Source organism: Artemia franciscana, chromosome 3, assembly GCF_032884065.1.
Source record: "Artemia franciscana chromosome 3, ASM3288406v1, whole genome shotgun sequence".
Lineage (NCBI taxonomy): Eukaryota > Metazoa > Arthropoda > Branchiopoda > Anostraca > Artemiidae > Artemia > Artemia franciscana.
The window spans coordinates 45,889,009-45,909,544 of NC_088865.1; the positions used below are offsets into that span (position 1 = coordinate 45,889,009).

The 20,536-nt window shown below is 34.2% G+C and overlaps 1 protein-coding gene across 2 annotated transcripts in view; it reads left to right on the forward strand.

The window, feature by feature from the left end:
- Positions 1 to 20,536, forward strand: part of LOC136025323 (uncharacterized) — a gene marked incomplete at its 3' end in the record, with an annotated part of 112,309 nt that overhangs the window by 61,324 nt on the left and 30,449 nt on the right. For both annotated transcript variants that reach the window (XM_065701234.1, XM_065701235.1), the window contains 2 exon segments: positions 3,254 to 3,380; positions 14,876 to 15,008. In XM_065701234.1, the coding sequence (XP_065557306.1) occupies positions 3,254 to 3,380; positions 14,876 to 15,008 (260 nt within the window).

Sequence of the window (20,536 nt, forward strand, 5' to 3'; positions counted from 1 at the left end):
GTCAGAAACTCATGATTTGGGAGTCTTTAGCTTGCTAATTTGGGCTTTTCTGAGCTAGATTTCTTAAGCTTTCGTGTGTGTCTTGTCCGAAACTTACGACTCAGGATGTTTTAGTTTGCTATTTCAGGCCTCTCTGTGCTAGATGTCTTCACTTTTCGTAATTGTGTGTGGTCTACAATTTATGATTCGGGATGCTTGGTTTGTCATTTTATGGTTTGACACCATAGATTTAATTCAACTTTCACCCTCTTGACAATCTTAAAAAGTCTTGTTTCAATAAGTTTTTTAGAAATGAAGATATCAATTACGTAATGATAAGGCTTGAGTAAATTATTATTAAGTCCCGAAGTATAAAAAAAGTCATATAAAATTTGCAGTTTTATTCATCAATTAGAAAATTTCATTTCCAAAAATGATATTTTGGAGATCCATTTTTTTTTTATTTCTTGAGGAGGGGAGTAATGACCTAGATTTTACTGAAAATACTGCCATCCTCGAAACCTGCAAATAACGGCTTCAAGTGCTATTCACGAGCGTTCAACAAAAAGCAGAAAGTTTTTAACTCATTATCAATGCTAGTGAAACCAAAGGCATGGCAACTAGCGATTCACCTATGAACATCAGATGTAATGACAACGACGTAGAAGAAGTGGTCCTTTTCAAATATCTTGGCAGCACCATTGAGAACACAGGATCCACAGCCAAAGAAGTCATCGCCTGAATTGAACGGGCTCAAAAATCTTGGAGGTCGAGCACTTTCTCTCTCTGGCTTAAGCTCCGCCTGTTCAACAGCAACGTCCTGCCCGTCCTCAAACATGGCATCTCAACCAAGAACAAGAGAGGAGAATTCAGTCTTTTGAAAACATGTAAAACCCCTAAAATTCGTATCTTAACGAAAATCGAACTATCAGATTCAACGCATCAGAGAACCCTACTTTAGAAGTCTCATGCTCCTATTTACAAAAATGTAGAATTTTGTATTCTTTTTTGCCAGAAGACAGATTACTGATGCGTGTTTATTTGTTTGTTTGTTTTTCCCCAGGGGTGATCGTATCGATCCAGTGGTCCTAGAATGTCGTGAGAGGGCTTATTGTAACGAAAATTAAAAGTTCTAGTGCCCTTGTTAATTAACCAAAAAAATTGGAAGGAGGCCCCTTCCACGCTCATTTCTTCCCCAAAGTCACCGGATCAAAAAATTTTAGATAGCCATTCTGTTCAGCTTAGTCGAAAACGTAATAACTATATCTTTGGGGACGACTTAATCCCCCACAGTCCCCGGGGGAGGGGCTACAAGTTACAAGCTTTGACCATTGTTTACATATAGTAATGGTTATTATGAAGTGTACAGACGTTTTCAGGGGGACGTTTTTGCGTTTGGGTGGGTGTGGGTCGGGAGGAAGGGGTTACGTGGGAGGATCTTTCCATGGAGGAATTTATCATGAGAGGAGAGAATTTACATGAAGGGGGTGCAGGATTTTCTAGCATTATTTAAAAAGAAAAACAATGAGAAAATAAATAAAAATAAGTTTTTTTCAACTATTAATAAGCAGCATTAAAACTTAAAACGAACAGAAAATATTGCGTATATAAGGGGGTTCGTCTCCTCCAAAATACCTTGATCTTTACGCTAAAGTATTTTTAGTAATTTCAACTATTTATTATACGGCCTTTGTGATTCAGGGGTCATTCTTAAAGATTTGGGACAAAATTCAAGCTTTAGTGTAAAGAACAATTTATTGACGAGGGGTACCTTCCCAACTTTTGTTCTAAAGAGGCCCAATATGATTACCGAAGAAAAAGGGTGTACCGAGGACTTTCGGTCAAGAAGGAGGGTATTTTTTAGGTTTGGGGGAGTTACAAACGTTGTAAAACGCATCATAAATTATTTGTATGCATTTTTGCTACTTTCTACGAGTTAAACGATTTTTTTTGGGGGAAGGGAACTACTTCAGTTTCCCTCTTTTTATGTTTTTTTTGTTAATTATTATTAATTATTAATATAAATAATTATTAATTATTCGTAGGAATAATGACGCAACAGAAATGTGAAAAGTAAAATAGGCAAGGTATATGTATTGTATATATGTTTGCAAGTTCGGAAGAATAGAAAGATAGTGTTAAATCTGTGAGTGGGACAATAAAAACTACGGTAGTTATAGTTAAAATTTATGGCTCAGAACGTGGAGGATTCAAACTGAGCAAATATGCTAGATATTTACAAGAGGAACCCTGAAACAAGCCAAAAAACTCATCCCAAAGTAGTTTGAAACCTACGGCCAAAAACAAATTTAAAATTGTTAAGCATCATGCCGTTTCTTCCAATAAAAGGTCTCCCGAAACGACCAACAAATTTTTTTCCGTGTTGCCTCAAATTTTCATCCTTAAGTCAGTAGACTAAGGGAATCCAAGAATATTTCAGGTAATAAAATATTTTTTTTTTTTGGTGATCGTTTCAATTATCATAAATAAAACAAAAGCTTGTTGGAAAATAAGGCTCGATCAAATTGTCTAGGGCCATAGTTAAGGAAAAGTTAAGCTAGTTATTTTAATTTATAGCTGAAGGATGATAGCTTACAAACAATCCTGCTATTTGGTTGATTACCTGGAATCAAAAGCAAAGCAGGGTGCTTTAAATGGGACTAGGAGAGGTCGCAGGAAAGAACTTAAATTAACTCCATTGGCGAGGGCAAAGAATAAAACTCTTAATAGATTAAGAGGAGGGTGCAGCGTGTACGGTTGTGTTGGCCTAAAGACGGTTTGGTGACTTAATTAATTGTCAGCAGTAAAAATAATGGTCCTGAAAGGTTTTCTGCATTAAAATATTCACCTAAATAATCTAAATTTTTTGAATAACTAATAATCTCGACTTGAGTCTGGTCCCATCCATCTTCGAATGTGGTTTTGTGGCCTCTTCTTCGCAAGTCTTCTGATGACAAGCCAGACAGTAAAAGTATGGCATAATGACCCATGATAAATGTGTTTCGATTAATTTTGGAATACACTTTAAAGGGAAAGACGTTTACGCCATCTACAAAGGCTATATTGGGGAAACGAGTGTTTTTCTTACGCTTTGTGTGTCCTAAGCTATTGAAACTGATAAAATTTCAAATTAAAATAGTCTAAAACACTTAACGACTAATAAATTGAACATTCAAAAATGGCTTCTAAAACAGGATTGTTCAGTGATGTACCCGGGACTACATATTTTAATTACTCATGAGTGAAAACTTCTATCTGTCCTGTCCTACTATAGGATCCGTTAAAGATGCATCGAGCAATACTACTCTTCCGACCAACAACGGAGCTTTCTGGCAAATATAAATGCAAGGTTTCAACTTATCTTGACGAAGACGAAGACCATAGAGACATGATCATTTTTGGTAAGATCTCTTTTTCTTTTTTTTTTTTTTTTTTTTTTTTTTTTTTGATATGCAGTTGCTTTAAAGTAGTCACTGAGGTAATTAGTTTTTTTTTAATCTGATTAGCTTTAAAAAAATTTCTTAAGGACAAGAATTTCAAAAATATTTTTCAGTATTGCCATTATCCTAACCTTATTAATCAGCTGCTTTTAAATTCAAGATAATGTTAATTCATTTGATGAAATTTCTGTCTATTTATTGTGTTTATAGACAAGAAAAAAAATGTATATGCTTAAAAAAGCGTCCTAAGGATCTAGAAAAAAGTTGGAGAGGGACAGTGATGCGTAGACTGAAGAAGGAGAGGACGTTGTTTTGGCCTTTAAGACCAATTCCTCCCCCAAAATAATATCCATATTATCCAAGGAAAAATCGTTCTTTTTTTCTTCGTTTTCTTCTTCTTTCTCTTTTTGTATGATTTTATTGGAAACACAATTTGATATTATTTTCATGCAAAATCATTAGTTATTTGTGAATTATAACAATTCATAGGCTTAAGATGTAAGAGAATCGACGACTCCGTTAATCAGAGCTCTGTAGTTCTTAGCACTTTATTGAGGGGAGGGTAAGGTTTAAGCTTGTAATTCAATGAGTCAGATATTTAACTACATTCTTAATTCTAAACTACATATTTCGCACATATTTGTATTACTTAACACCTGCATTAGTTCAATGGTATCCGCGTATTCTTCATACAGGTAGTCTGCTGATTGAGTTCCAACAGTACAGTCACGGACGTTGCTTTCAGCAATGTTCAAACTCCTGAAATGATGTTCATTCACTGCATGCTTTAATTTTATTTTAACTCAATTTAGTAGGGCACTAATCTATTGCAATTTTTTTCTCTCGACAATTTCGTAATCCTTTCTGAATTCATATTATAATTATTTTTTTACTGTAAGATAAGTAATTAAAAATTTCCCTTTTTTGGCTTTTATAGTTGCAAATACCTATTTGCAATCAAAGAAAAATCGGCACTTTTTTTTATGAAGTTCCAGGTGAATCAGACAAAGTACATTTTTTTTGGTTCTTAGTTGAGTATCATTGACTGGTAGTCTGTATCCAGGTCTTCCAATAAGGTTTTCTTCTGATGCCATAATACTACTGTACGTCGTGGTGTCTTCATGACTTTTGATCCATCTCTAAAATAGTGTTTAAATTGTTTAATTGTTCGGCTATATTCCCCTGTTCAATGTTCAGTTTTTCTAAATGGTAGTGCAATTCTAACAGTTAGGCCTGTTGAAGACAAAATTTTCTGAAATTGTGTCAAATTCTTACTCCCGTCTGTCCGTCGAACAAAATTGTCATACATACCTAGAGATGTAATTGTATTGACTACAGCCAGAACCAATGCTATTAAAAGACCCTACAGGATGATTTTCAGGTATCTGATGTATAAATACGATTACATATTGATAAGGTTGGATATCTTCTTCGGTGAATTAAAAGATTACCTCTTTACCAGTTATTTTTAGATACGACTTGAGTGTCATTTTCAAGAGCTGGCAGTGGGGTAGTCTTTTTTTATGACTTTCAGCACTTGTTTCGGATTTTTTTTTTCTTGACGGTTATAATAAACTTTTATTATTTTCTTTTCACCTATTTGTCGACCAAAGTTGTTTTACTAGAGAAGAGGAAATATTTGCTATTAGTGAAAGTTTCAGGGGATAATTTAGAAAAGTAAGTCTGTGTATTTTCTTAGTTTGGTAATTTGTTTGCCAAGGGCATGTTCTCTTTTACAAACTGCAGTTGGCTCTTTCTTGAAAGTTTCTAGTCGTGATTTTTGAAACCTAATCTTCGTATTTACTTTGGGAAGTTCTACTTCACTTTCATGGGGAGCTATTTGCCAAGCATCAATTATTTCCTAAGGTTTAGGATTCCCTCACAAATCCTGCAGCAGGAACAATTTCCCTTAAAACCTCATATGGAAAAGTTTCCCTTCTTAGTGATAGTTAGCAATATTGGTAAACTTACTTGCTTGTAAATCTCCTCGAACTTTTTGGTGTTGCTTTTGACATGGAGTAATTGAAGTGAAATGATCATGAATAAGTAACCTGGCTACCAATTTTGTAAATGCTGACAATTCTTATTTATATATCTTGTGATTTTGTCAAATTGAGTTGCTATACGTAGGTGTAGATGCTCAATTACCACTTATGTTAATTTCATTAGTTTTCAAAATCTTTTATGCGGTTTATTGACAATATTTTTAAAACTTACAAACCATAAGAAATTACGTTTAAAAAAATTGTTTTTGGGATGAAAGTAAAAAGCAAAGTTGAAACTTAAGACGATCCAAATTATTGCTACGAAATTTATGCAAAATATTTGCGAAAAAAAGTTTCAAACGAAATCCGAAAACTTAGCGCTTTACTGAAAACTAAGTTTTCTTTAGTGGTTTAGAGAGTTAAAATCGTCGTGTAAAAGTTATTGATTTCAAAGCCTATAAAAGACTAATGAGAGCTTTATAAACTATTACTTTATTTTCAGCAGGCCACTTAAGAGTTTTCTTGCTTTTAAGTATGTTATTGGATTGGTCTTGTACTTTGCATGCATGCTTAGTGCTTTTTTGGCGCTATCCTGGGAGGGATTCAAGAAGAATACTTAAACAGTATTTTAAAAAAAATACGTTTAAAAATTTTTACAAAAAGCATCCGATGTCTGCCAGGTGCTTTGCTTTACAGTCACCACATGTTTATACTTGAATTATGACTACACTCTTTCATCTTTCCACATTCAGAAGTATCCCTGTTTTAATTTATTTTGGGGATCTAAACTCATGCAATATTGGAAACCATGCAGAATCTAAATCCAAAGACTTTTTTTCTTCAAAAATAATCTTGTGCAATCATAACCATAGAATTAATGTGTAAAAGAGAATAAACATGGTTCAATTTTTGTCAGTTAAATGTAAGATTTATCAGTTACTGACTTTGTAACCCCTAGCTAAAACATCAATTGTTTTTTTACCACTTCGTTGGCTGTGGTGTTTTTCTTAGGTCTTCCCTTTACAAGAATTCATTTGAATATTACAGGCTTAAGCAGTTATGGAGCAAGTTGAACGTTTTTGCCCCTTGATGGCTGACAATGTTCATTCATATGAAGTTACTCTATCACTGAGAACCAGCACAGTTTTTGTGAACAGAATGTAGACTGCAATTCTGAATGTCACTAGTGACGAACTTAAGACATTTTTGGAGTTGTAATATTGATGAGTAATATCAAATATCCTCAAATGGAAATGTACTGGAAGGCACAGTACTATGTAAACCGGATATCAGAAGATATTAGGAAAAACCGTTTCTTCACTGAGCAATTTAAGCACGAAGCAATCTAAAATTTGCTGTAGATGAGGAAACTTTTGAACAACAATCGGTTGTGGAGAGTTCAATCAATTATCGACCGTTTCTGTGCCGCGTGCCTTTGTTTTCTCGGGGTACAAAATTGTTCAACTGATGAGCAGATAATACCATTTCAAGGAAAACGTTATTAAGGCAGTATGTACCCAATAAGCCAAACTTTGTTGGCCTTAAAACTTCGTTTGCCTAATCCGAGGGGCCTTATACTTAACTACAAGAATGGAGTCGTACTAAGGCTATCTCGATCTTTCCCACCCGGATCTATCCTCTACTTTGATCGATTTTTCCACTCAACAAAACTACTTGAATTTCTATGCCGATAAATGCAGATAAATGTTTACTGTCACAATCGTGCAAAATAGATTTGGGAAACCGACTATACCTCTGAAGCCAGAGAAATAAATGAAGAAGAAAGGGAGAGGAGGGAGCATTGCATTTGTGCGAGGCGATTGGAAGCTAGTCATCACGGAATGATTTGATTCAAGAATAGCAACGCAAGGCTGTAATTGCAAGGCAGCAGAAGAAGAGACCACAGTGGAAAGATGGAACAAAAAGCAGGGGAATCAGATTACAATCTATTGCTTAGGTTCTGTAGCTGACTACAAGTACATGAGTGCAGTGGACAGGGCTGACCGTATGAACAGTTGTTACCGAATCACTGTCAGAACTAGAAAATGTACCGTATGATTCCTTCATCATTTTATTCATTCTGCATGCTCGAATGTTTTTAGCGAGAGGCAGGCTCGTGAAGAAAATAGCAGGCCAAGCTCGAACAAACTCCGTTTATATCGTTTTCACGTTGCAGAGTACTTCCTCTGTCCGCCGAGACCGGATCAGTATGTTGTAGACGATGACGATTGTGAAGTAATTTCGGATGGTAATTTCATTAAGTACCGACCATTGCCCACTGAAAGAGTTAGAAGAGCCATTCACTTACCCGAATACCACAACCTAAAGAACGCAGATATGCCACCTATCTGGCTGCTCAATGAGGATGAGGTGCTGGTGTGTTGAATGTAAAGTATTTCAATGTGTTGTTGCTGACAAAAACTACTTTTCTTTTTTCCACCATTAAACTACCAGTGGAAAATAGATTTCCTGCTTCTTATTCTTGATACAAATAAAAGTGTTATATCTTCGACATATATGTTTGGTTTACTTGGTTAGGAACCGATGTCCACGGGAGTAGACAGTGGATTTTGTAGAGGAGGAGGGAGTAAAATTTTTTTCGAAGTCATTTTTGAAATCAGGAGTTTTTTAACTCTAGTTGTGTAAAAATCAAGCGTCATAAATGTCTATATCTATGCCGGTAGTCAGAAGGATATATATTATAATATATATATATATATATATATATATATATATATATATATATATATATATATATATATATATATATATATATATATATATATATATATATATATAACGAAAAGAGAAATCATCAATGCAAAAGCAAAAACACATTAAAAAAAAAAGGTCTGGGCGTTAGCCTACTTTTATAAAAGAATATAAAGCTATAAGAATCAAATTTGAACTGTCTAAAATAGTCATGGTAAGCAATAATATCTATTGACTGAGGTGCAAGACCTAGTTTTCGAATAGTAGACAAATTTACTCCTTTCTGGGAACGTGCCCATAGACAAGTTTAAGGTAATGGGGAAAATCCTGGTTTGTAATGCGTAGAAAAATCTAAGGAGTCCAAATTACCGGTGAGTGGTCCGTGAAAATAAGACAGCATGAATCGAAGTTCTCACAAGGCTTCCCCTTGGCAAAGATAGGCATGAGTTAACCTAATGAGAAATGTCGGTCTCTAGCGATTATCAGGAAGATCAAATGACACTCAAAAGGGAATAAGGAAACCGAGTTGGCCTTTAAAAAGAGAACCAAGTCTTAGAATTCCGTCTATTTGAGAAGTCATTTCACCTAATGACTCTTCATTGTATTTTTCTTCTGCTATTTAAAGCAACTACCCTTTATAATTAAAGATTGTGATGAGACTTCGTTGAATTTCGCCAGCAAAAGTCATAGGTTTGAACGTTTAGGAAGGGCATACTATTTATTCCGCAAGTGGCAACTGCTGTGAATAACACATCATGAACCACTAGGTAGGGTATCAAGAGGTAGATAAAAAATTTCTAGGTGATAGAAAAGTCGGGATGGATTCTGTCTTAAAATAGTATTCGAAGCAATTTTCGGACGCATGTGTTCTTGGTGATCCATTTTGCTGATTTTTTGGGTGGAGAAGAATCCCCTTTATGCGTGTATGGCAGCTTTTGAGTAGTAAACACTATTATGGATTCCGTGGGGACACCTGAGTGGGTTAAGACAGGTATACTTGTCGTATGGGATATGTTGGATATATATATCCCATTTAAATTGATTAAGTAAAGGATTTTATGAATAATATGTTAAATTTTTTATCAGCAATAATTTTTAGGCATGCTTAAAATTTCTCTGGCACATCCGAATATCTTGGGAGTAGCTTAGAGGTTTAACCGAAATTTTCATGGCATAGGGTGGGGTAAGGAAGAGAACTAAAGAGATGGAAGATGGGATGGACTTTGTTTCACCTTAGTGGTTCTAAATCATAAGCCCAGTTAGGGCTCAGAACCTAGTCCTGTTTAAGGAGTAAGGTATATCAAATGATATTTTGCGTTGCGAAGCTATAAATGCACAGTAACAAAAGTTTATCGGGAATGACTGTGCCTATTCATTTGAAAATTTCTGGGAACTTTGGGAAAAAACAATGGGAACTTGAAACAAAAGCTGGAAGAGGGTATGAGGGCTAGTTTTTTTTCTTTGATGCTACAAAAAGCGTATATGCTGGTAACAGCTATGGTAGTAAATTCAAATGAGACAGGAAACAAATTATTTTGCCTTTCCAAAAAAGCTAAATAAGCATTATCTTGGAAATAGTCAGACCTATATACTTAAGCCTATGACCAAGCGAACTTGGATTATCATTCGAAAACCAATATCCTAGTTCTAGAGAAGGATTGGGTCGAGAGGGACTATAATATATTGCCTTTTTGGCTCTAATTGAGCTGCAATTTTTGTAAAAGATACTACTTAGCACATAGAAGACACTAAATATAAAATAACATTTATACACAATTCTAGGGGAGGTTATATCGAAGAAGAGTATGGAAAATTGAACCCTTTAAATTTTTTATGAAATATACTCTTTCTCAAGCAAGATTTCTGAGAATTTGATTTGGAAATTGGACACTGCATCATTTAAAAGGATGCCGAATATTATAAAGGTGTTTAATGTTGAAGAAGTAGTAGAAAATAGTTCAGAAGAGATTTTTTTTACATATAGAATATTTTTGACATATGTCAGTCTTATGTAGGCTATTGAAAATGTTTTTATGCTAATAGGATGCAAATATTTAAGTTCATACACAATAAGTAGTGGGAATTTATTATATAAATTTCCCATTATATAAATTTATTTCCCCAATTATTATTGGGGGATATGTTATAATAAAACTTACAACAAGCGAAAAATACGACAAACAAGAGTTTTTCTACTACCCTCTTACCCTCCCCTAACTTTAAAAGTCTATTTCCCCAATTATTATTTAAAACGAGCCACTATTTAATATGCCCCAATTGTGTAAATTTATTATATAAACAAGTAGGGAAATTTATTATATAAGACAGTGGAACGCAACTTTAAATTAGTATGTTGACCTTATATCCTAGACCATCCTTAGCAAAGCATATGAAGAAAAAACAAAAATAAAAAATAAATTGCAAGGTTTTAATGTCTCTAGTGAAAATTTGTAATAGGTATTCAATATATTTTTAGTTCTGTAATTCATTTTATTAACAAATAAAGGGTCTCCCCATGAGGGCGCCTCTATCCAAGATATTAGCGAATATTTATATAGAACACCTTGAAAATTTGGCCTTAAACCCATATTTTTCTAAAACACATTTATTGGGGGAGTTACATGCGTCATGTAATATAGCTCTGGAATTATGGGGAAAATGAACTTATGGGTTTTCTAGATCAATTTAATAAATATGACCGAAATCCAGAGTTTACCTTAGAAATTGAAATTGCAAATAAATTACAATTTCTGGATGCATTAAGTATTCGTGGCATTGATAAACTGGATTTTATATGTTACCGAAAACCCTCAAAACACAACAAATATCTACATTTTAAAATCCAATCACCCCCCAAAGTTAAAAGAGCTGTTGTTACCTCTCTTGTCTATCGCGCCCTGAACATTTGTTCTGAATCCAAATTAGTTTAAAAAATTGGACATTAACCTGACATAATCGAAGTTTCGTTTTTGTGAATTAGCATATTTTTTGCATCTGCATTTCTTGTTAATTGGATGTTAGTTAAAATTAATAAAAAACTTACCGAAAGAGAATATTTTTCGAAGAAAATTAAAGAGCCGTATTAAGCTTAGGACCAGCAGAAATAAATTCCTATAATAATTTCAACTCAAAGCGACAAAAAAATTACTGTTAAAGTATGAATGAAACCCGAAATGAACACAAATTAAATTAATATTTACAGGAAACAAACATGCAACAGCTACGAATACAAATCGATAAATAAATTTTAAAACGAGCCAAACTTTGAGTGAATATGCAAATGAAAACTTAAAATGAGCGAAAAATGCGACAAACAAGAGTTTGTCTACTGCCCTCTTACCCTCCCCTAACTTTAAAAGTCTAAAGGCTACTCCGTCATACGTATTTGATTGAAGACTATATGTGTCTTGAGCAGCCCTTGTAAAGAACTAATAAAATTAAACTGAATGTTGAATATATAATGGTAATAATTGCTGAAAATTTAACAATTCAAGATTTTATTCTAGTGTAATTTTATTTCCATTTCTTATGTTGTAAGTACAAAAGAAAATATTGTAAATTAATTCGTATTTTTCTTCACCATAACATTTTATACTACATAACACTTGAAACACTTTTATACGTTTGTAACCCTTTCATCACGCTCAAAACTTTCTTTCAATTCTCAGGGTATCCAAAGTCGGTCCAAAGCTCTGAACAGAGTTCAGAACTGTGTTCAATGTTCAGTGCTCAGCGTTCAAAGCATTGTTATCTCTCACAATTCTAGATATTGTATTGAGAAAGTGTTTGTTTGCTATTTATTGTTGTTAGTTCCTGCCCAGATGTTTTTGCTTTCTGGATAGTTTTTGCTATGTATTTTATGTTTTGAATGTCTTTTTCCTATCCCTTTGTGTAATAAGTACTATTCACACTATACGAGAATCCTATAATTGGCGGAGTCATTTACCGTATTTCCTATTTGTCATAAATACCACCTATTCCAATACCCTAAAAGACACCCGCTTCTTATTACAACATTTTTGGAACCCCGAAATTGGGAGTCAACAGGGGAGGAATAAATTTACTATAATCTTGACCAGTATAAACAGCAGCTACTCATGAGAATGAAAAAAAACGATAAAGCAAGTAACTCAGAATATGGAATTGCTAAAAACCAAAATAAAATTTAAAAAAAAAATACAAAGTTGGAGATAGAGTTTATGTTCAGAAAAGAAATCTTGAAGGGACAAAGATGCTAAAGGAAAAATGGAGATGGATATTTTTTATCTTAAAAACATTTCATAATAACCCAACTTATTATTTGGGACATAAAGAAAAAAAAAACAGTCAGCAGAAATCGTTCAACATAACAGAATCAAACGAGGTTATTTTTCTAAGCCATGGAGATCGAAACCACTTCATGTGGAGCATTTATGTAAGGTCAAAAGTATATCTGGCGTGCTCCTGGTTGGATTCTTTTTGCTTGTAGGACGAGAAAAAGAATAGTTTCGATACACCCAAAACAGGTGGTGACGGATCTGGCGCGGAGCACGAAGTGCCGAAGCAGCACTTCCCTCCAGAAATAAAGTTGGAGAAGATCCTTATTCGGTCAAGAAAATTTTAGCAAAAGTTCTAGAAGGGACACTGAAGGGGAAGCTTGTTTTAGGATATTTTGAACATGGACACCCCACTTCAAGTCAGCAGTTATTGTCAACCCACATAGTTTAATGCATATGACGGGGATTTTGGAGAGGAATGGGGCTTGTGAAAGAAAGGGTGGTTTTAGAAAAGTAACTGTCATAACTGACGATTTATTAGCGTTAACTTTCATCTTCGACAAAGAAGCCTCCTGTGTGACATCGTCAAGTAGTGTCAAAACTGAGCTTTTAATATTTCGTAGTCAAACCTCTAGTACTGACAAGTCGTCCATATACTTCCATCGCACTGTGGGGTCAGTCATGAGGCTATTAACCGTTATCAGCAATAAAATGGGACCCATCAGGGTTCTCCAGGGACTCACAAAAGATAGGAAGGGGAATCGGAATAAATATTTTGATATTTAAGCTCTTGAGAACGATTTGTTACAAACTAGGCAACAATTTTAACTAAAAAGGGATTCACTTTAAACTTAATTGATTCAACCAAGTACTAGGGTTTGCAAGGTTTTTAAGAATGGTTTCAAGAAGACTGACAAGGTAGTGTGAAGCAGATGTCTCCTTCAGGCTCCCAAACTAATGTAAATCAATAAGTTCAAGAATCTCGGCCTTTCACCAATAAGTAAAAAACTCTCGTATATTTTTGAGAAAACTGGGATCCAGGTGATTGGTCGTACTCCAGTAAAACCATTCAGGCCTCCTTTTTTGGATTGGAGCAATATAGCCCAGCTTCCAGCATGACGGGTAACATCCGGAATTATTAATATCATTAACATGCTAACAAGGGGCGTTGATAGTTTATCACGGATTATTTTATTAGCTCAATTGGAACTCTTTTATTAGCCCATATCAATGGGACAAACGCTAGTTTTTTTTTAGTTTGTGTATTCTCTCTATTATTTGCTTTGCTGAAATTTCTGAGATTTTTTCTTTTGGAGTTTCAGCGATTAGATAGTTTCCCGAGAGATGGGAGAACGTTTGCACAATGCTAGCTAAGTGTATACTATGCTCATTGTTTGGCTGTTCAGGTGGTTCATCCAGAAGAAAATCGAGGTTCTTGCATAAGCAACTCCCTATTTCTTTCACTTTCTTTAACTATTGCTGAGATTTGCTCTGTTTTAAATAATTTACTTTATTCTTACCATAACGAAAAGCAGCCCGACGTATTTCTTTCTTTATTTGTTTACGGAGGGTTAAGGCATCATATTTCTTTCCAAGGTGAAAAAGTTTTAGTTTCAAATGGATTAGTCCTTTTATTTTTTATTTTATGCCACAAAATTGCATAAGAATTCCTTTCAATGTTGTACCCACATTACAAATAGGCTGCATATTATCAAATTCAAATCTTTCTTCTTTCTCTCTCCTTTGATTTCTTTGAATAATTTACTTCATGGAGAAAAGAATTTTCCGGAAGAACACGAACAATAATCTATCTCTAGGCTAACAGCTTTAAACTGCAATAATTTAAAGAGCATTTGTGTTGAAGATATGGTAAAAAAAAGGAAGAAAATCCAATTATGTCCTTTAGGTAACTTTGGTAAACATGGGGTTGGTAAGCTATGGGGTTTTAGTGTTCGATTCTAATATTTTAGATAAAGCTGTTTTTTGATTTTTTTTTACCTCTTTGTCTTCTTTCAGTTTAACGTTGTTATTTTTTCTATTCCAATGTCCCATTTTTTTAAATGAATATGAAAACAGACAGCCACCAATTTCCAATTGGTAATTCTAGCCAATCTCAAAAAGTAGTTCAAACAGTAATTTTTATTCGTATTTTTCTTCTTATTTTTTTTTCTTTTTTCCACTTTCCATGCTTTACAGTAGAGAGAAAAAAGGATCCAAGAAATTATTCCATTTCCAGTATGTTCCAAGGAATATTCTATATGAACAGAGGCTATTCAATGAGTCTTGCTTGAAAACAACAAGCGAAGACACATAATAAAAATGTAGATATCTTTTCTAGTTAAGTTTGAAACCCATTTTCTCGGCAGGCAATTGCTTTCAAGTTTGGATGAAACAGCTCTTAGTGTGGTTTAGTACCATACTATCTTTACGTGAGCAGTAACCTTCCTAGTAACCATTATTTTCTCATAAAAAAGGGCTAAATTAAGTTTACTCAATTTTCTAGCACCAGCGAAAGATTTCAAGATATGGCACTTCAAACCTGAGCCAAATAAAGTTAATGTAACATGCATGGCAAGTGGAGTTTTTCCCCTGCCGTCATTAGAGCTTTTCAGCGGTGTCAAGGCACCTTTACAAAGGTAAGCAAGTGACTTCGTTTGAAACTTTTGCGGAAGGACAGCACATAATGATCTTGTACTTTAGTTTGATGATCTATCCATTGAATTTATGTAATCTGTACAAAATAAGTCAACTCAATTACTACTCGAATTACTATACAGCTTGTTGTGCTGTTAAATAAAGAAACACATTTTAAATGAAAGAAAGAAACGACCTAAAAACTTCAAGCGAACAGAAAATTTGACATTTAAGGGCAGTTGGTACCGTCCCTTTATTACTAAGCATTTTGCACTTATTTTTTGACATTTGCTTTCATAAAAAGGATTTTAGTTTGAAATAAAATACAGTCATTTGATAATTGCCGGGCAAATGTAACCAAGTTATCTGTTTTGTTCTCTAAACACTGGAACACAGAGTCAAGATGCTCTGTGCTTTCATTTCAAAATCAATCAGCTCATTTCAAGAAAAGGAAATATTTTTTCTTCCTACTGAATGTTAACTCAGTGATTTCCTGAAAGTATTTAAGAATAAATATAGCCACTTCGTAACGGCAAGCGTTTCATTTACCACTTGCCATTCACATCGTGATCATGCCACTATTCTAAAAATTCAGACTTTTAATCACATTGCTCTTGTGCTAAAGGATCTATCCATAGGCATGTACATAAATTTGAAATGTTGTGTAGAAAGCAAATATGTTAGGAGCCCCAGTTCTAAAATTCAACGTTGGTTTTTACTTAATTCGAAAAAAAATTATGTCTCTATTCTTTTTTGCTATTAGATTCAGTTATCGTCTTAAAAATAAGACCACTGTTTCCTCCCTCAGCCTGCTGTTTCTTATTAAGGTATTACATAAATTAAGAGATTGGGAGAGGATATGGAATGATTAAATGAATTTTCAGGTCATTACCTTCAAAGTTTTTTAACAGAGGTCTCTTCTGACAAATATTTTATTTCGGGCTTATTAGCATATGGATGTAATTCTTTACTTTATATCCAAATTGTGTCGGTAGCAGAAAATGTCAACTTTTCAATATTTATATTGCAAGCTTGTTCGAAATATATTCCTTTAAATGTTGGGAAGTTGATTCCGCTTCGGCTATACTGTTTTGATGTATGTATCACTGTTTTATGTATGCATCACTGAAAGCTAGATGTCTGATGCTCTGTTTAGTGCACTGTTTGATGCATGTATCACTAATTGATGCATGCATCACTGAAAGCTAGATGTCTTATGCTCTGTTTAGTGCACTGTTTGATGCATGTATCACTAATTGATGCATGCATCACTGAAAGCTAGATGTCTTATGCTCTGTTTAGTGCACTGTTTGATGCATGTATCACTAATTGATGCATGCATCACTGAAAGCTAGATGTCTGATGCTCTGTTTAGTGCACTATTTGATGCATGTATTACTACTTGATGCATGCATCACTGAAAGCTAGATGTCTGATGCTCTGTTTAGTGCACTGTTTGATGCATGTATCACTAATTGATGCATGCATCACTGAAAGCTAGATGTCTGATGCTCTGTTTAGTGCACTGTTTGATGCATGTATCACTAATTGATGCATGCATCACTGAAAGCTAGATGTCTGATGCTCTGTTTAGTGCACTGTTTGATGCATGTATCACTAATTGATGCATGCATCACTGAAAGCTAGATGTCTTATGCTCTGTTTAGTGCACTGTTTGATGCATGTATCACTACTTGATGCATGCATCACTGAAAGCTAGAAATGCTGGGCTTAATAATGCACTTTTGAATCTTCCGGTATCCTCTTTTTTCCAAATGAAAGATTCAATGCCAACCCCTAGCAGTTTTACGAAGCCTTGGTGTATTTTATATAAATGGGCGACTCTTTGGGCGAGTCTACACAATGAAGAGAATCTTGCAAAACATAACTGTACAACACTGCACAACAAAAATATTATAAATAATTAAGAAAACTATTTCTTTGTGATAGACTATAAAGACTGGAGTTGAAACTTAAAACAAACAGAATTTATTGCTAAGCAACCTATGAGACATATATCTATGGAAGTGCAACAAACAAACTGACTGCCGATTATGAGATTTTGCAAAACTAGGGCTTTACTGAAAGCAAAAAAATCACGCATAAGAAACACAAATGCTTTATTATAATTCTTAAAAGATATTCTAATTGACTTGTTTCTGTACTACAAGCAACCCTACACTATTGTGTGTTTTGCACAACCTTACAAACATAGGTAAATAATAGCAGTAAGCCTAACTGCCTACTCATATCTGTTAAAACTGCTCATATAGTTTTGCTTCTATATGTTACATAGACTATGAAGCAATCCTTTTCCTTTTTTTAAGTTCCAACTTCACTCTTTAGTACAATCAGAAAAGTTTGTTTCTTATTAATTATTCTCCCTCGTTATTAATTTAAGAATGAATTACAAGAAACTTGGATAATAACCATGAATATCACTATTTCTAGTTTCTTGAGAAGTATAAGAGTGAACAACAAGAAAATTGTTTCTGTATTGGAGGTTGGACTGGGATGCAGTTATACTAGAATGAATTAAAATATATAACTTTTTGAAGGCAACAAAGCTAGAACTTTGTTATTATAGTGGCGAGTCAGAAAATTAATCTTGCAACAATACTACCGAAAAGAGGGGGGATATTGCACCAATAAAATCGTATAATCTTCACTTTTGACCTATAAAATCATATATAAAACGACCAGCCTGTTATTTTCCAAATGAGATACTTCACCCCTTCCCCCAACCCCATCAAAAGCAGTTTGAAAAATATATGGCCATAAATGTGAATGACAAACTGGCTGAAAAGAGCCAATCTCGGGTAGTGAAATTGGACATCTTTATTTGTAAAGCGAGAGTTTTATAGGTACAAATTTTTTAGATACAAACGTATAATACGACAGTTATTTAGTTCTTTCTAAAGAGCTTCTTATTGTTCTTATTTAACGACCTTCATGTTTCAGGAGTCGTTCTTATAGAATTGGGGCAAACTCAAAATTTTGCGTAAAGAGCAAGGTATTGAGAAGGGTAAACACTCATAATATACTCAATAATTCCTGTTCGTTCTATTTTTAATTTGCTCCTTACTTTCAATTAAAAAAAAAGGTTTTTAATTTAATGCCTGATAGTATTTTAAATAATGCCCCGAAATTTTGCTGGACCTTCAAGGAAAAATATCCCCCTACGGAAAGATCCTCTAGACAATTCAATCCCGGTGAAAATTTACCCGGTACAATTACCTTTAAAATCTTCACATGTATGATTGAGTTGACGAAGAGAAAGTAAGACAATTAAAAAGAATTTCGTAAAGTAATTTGGGCCAATTCCTCCCAGAGTAAAATTTACCCTAAAAAGTTCAACCCTCAGAAACTTCTTTCTCTGTGGAAAATTCTCTCCGTGAAAAGTCCCTAAACATAAAATTCCCTCCCTCCTACTCGAAAAATTTATGCAAACTTCCCAATAACAAATACTATCCGTAAACAATGTGTAGATTTACAAGTGAAAGACTTTTCCTCAGAGGCTCTGGGGGGCATTATCTCCAATGGCATAGCTATGGGACTTTTCCACTGTGCTGGATATAATGACTCTGAAAATTTTTATTGGACAATTTTGGGGAAAAGGAGTGTGGGAGGGGGGCTAGGTGCCAGACAATGTTTTAAGTGCCTTTAAAAAGTGCATGGCACTTGAATTTTTAATTTCCTTTCGAACAAGCCGTCTCTTGACATTTTACTATCACTGGTTCAATGTGATCACTTGGAGAAACAGAAAACAAACAAATAAACAAGCATCTGGAATATGTGGCGAAAGATACAAAAATTGCACGTTTTTTTGCAGATAGGAGCTTGAACCCTCTACAATAGAATCTGTGCTAGGATGAATCTGACAGTTTTTTCTCTTTTTTCGAAAATCAGACGAATTTTCTCGGTTCGTAGCCTTCAATGGATAACACTAAACTTAACTAATCTTAAATACTTCGAGTCAGCCTAATAAGCGAATTCTTTTGATACATAAATTGGTGTCAAAACTCTGTTTTTTTATGGTTTCGGTTTCTATTGAGCCGTGTCTCTTCTTACTTACAGTCCGTTACCACGAAATGTTTAATCAACTTTTTTTTTAATAATTACAAGCTATTAATAAATTGAATTTGAATAATAGTTATCGTTTCTGAATTACCTTTGTTTGGGAAGTATTCTTCAAAACACAGTTTGTTACAAAGTGAGTGTTTCAACTTTCAGTTACAATGAACTTTGACTTAGCCTAAAGTAAGTTCCAGCTATTGATGAAACCATTGTTTAATTTTTATGAACTGCACATATGCTTAGGAACAAATTTTGGAAGTTTCGTAAACAGTTTTTCAACAATACAAAGTTATAAAAAAAGGGAAGACAGCAAGAAATTATTTTAAGTTACTGAGAATGTTTTTCTTCCTAGTTGAATATCTCTGCTCTATATCTAAGAGCCGTCATCAGTAAATAAATGATAAATGCAAAATAAAATTTACAATAAAATACGTGACCATTAAAACTAGAAAATCAAAATAGTATTGGCATTATAATTTAAAGGAAGTTTAACCAGGACTGAAAAACATACACAAAACTAAGTAATCCATTCAGATGAAAACAAATCAGAAGCTTATTTTTATTGAGATTTTTACTGTTTTGTTAGTTTTATTTTTATTTTTAATGGTCACTTATTTTATTGTATGTCTTCTGCAAAGACTTGCAATAAGCTTTTAAATTCATGGTTGCTGCTTTGCAACGAATCAACAACCACGAGCCCATGAAGATGTGTGGAAAAAACTTACAATGTAAAGTATAATCAAGAAAAGGCATCTGAAGGCCATGCAATGCGACGCCTAGAGGAGGTCCTTACTGCAATGCAGGTCCTTACTGCACTAATATCAAGTCCTTACTGCAGTGCTTCTCTAATCCTCAAAGAAAAAGCCACGTTGTCAGATCAAGTCGTGGCAGAACGTCATGAAGAACGATGCAGAACTACTAGGCGGGCTCCGAAAATATAGCTACATGTGAAAGAAGTTGTGGCATCAAGAAAATTCTTAAACAGATCGAGGACAGATTGCTTTTCCAGAAACCATGCAACAGCTCCCTGGTGCCGAGTTGGAATGAATAGCCTGTGCCTTGTCTTAAAAAAAAACAAACGACTTACAATAACAATTCACATACAATAAAACATGTTCTTTGCCAATGACGGTTCTTAGACACAGAGCCGGAATATTCTTCTAAAAAAAATATTTTGTTGTCCTAAAATAGTACTCGTTGTTTTACCTTATGTTATTTGTATTATGGAAAACAAGTGGGGTCTTCATCATTTATTAGTACTAAATTCATTGACTCTTCCAGAATTTTGGCTTGATGGCATTTTAGCCCTATTAGGCCCAAAATTGTTTTTTTGCAATCCAAAATAACAAAATTCAGCTCTTTCCAGCGTTGTGTTGTCTTTGGTTAATCAAAAGGATTCGTAAAAGTAAAATTGTTGTTTCGATTATGCTCTCCCCCGACATTCTAAAAAAAC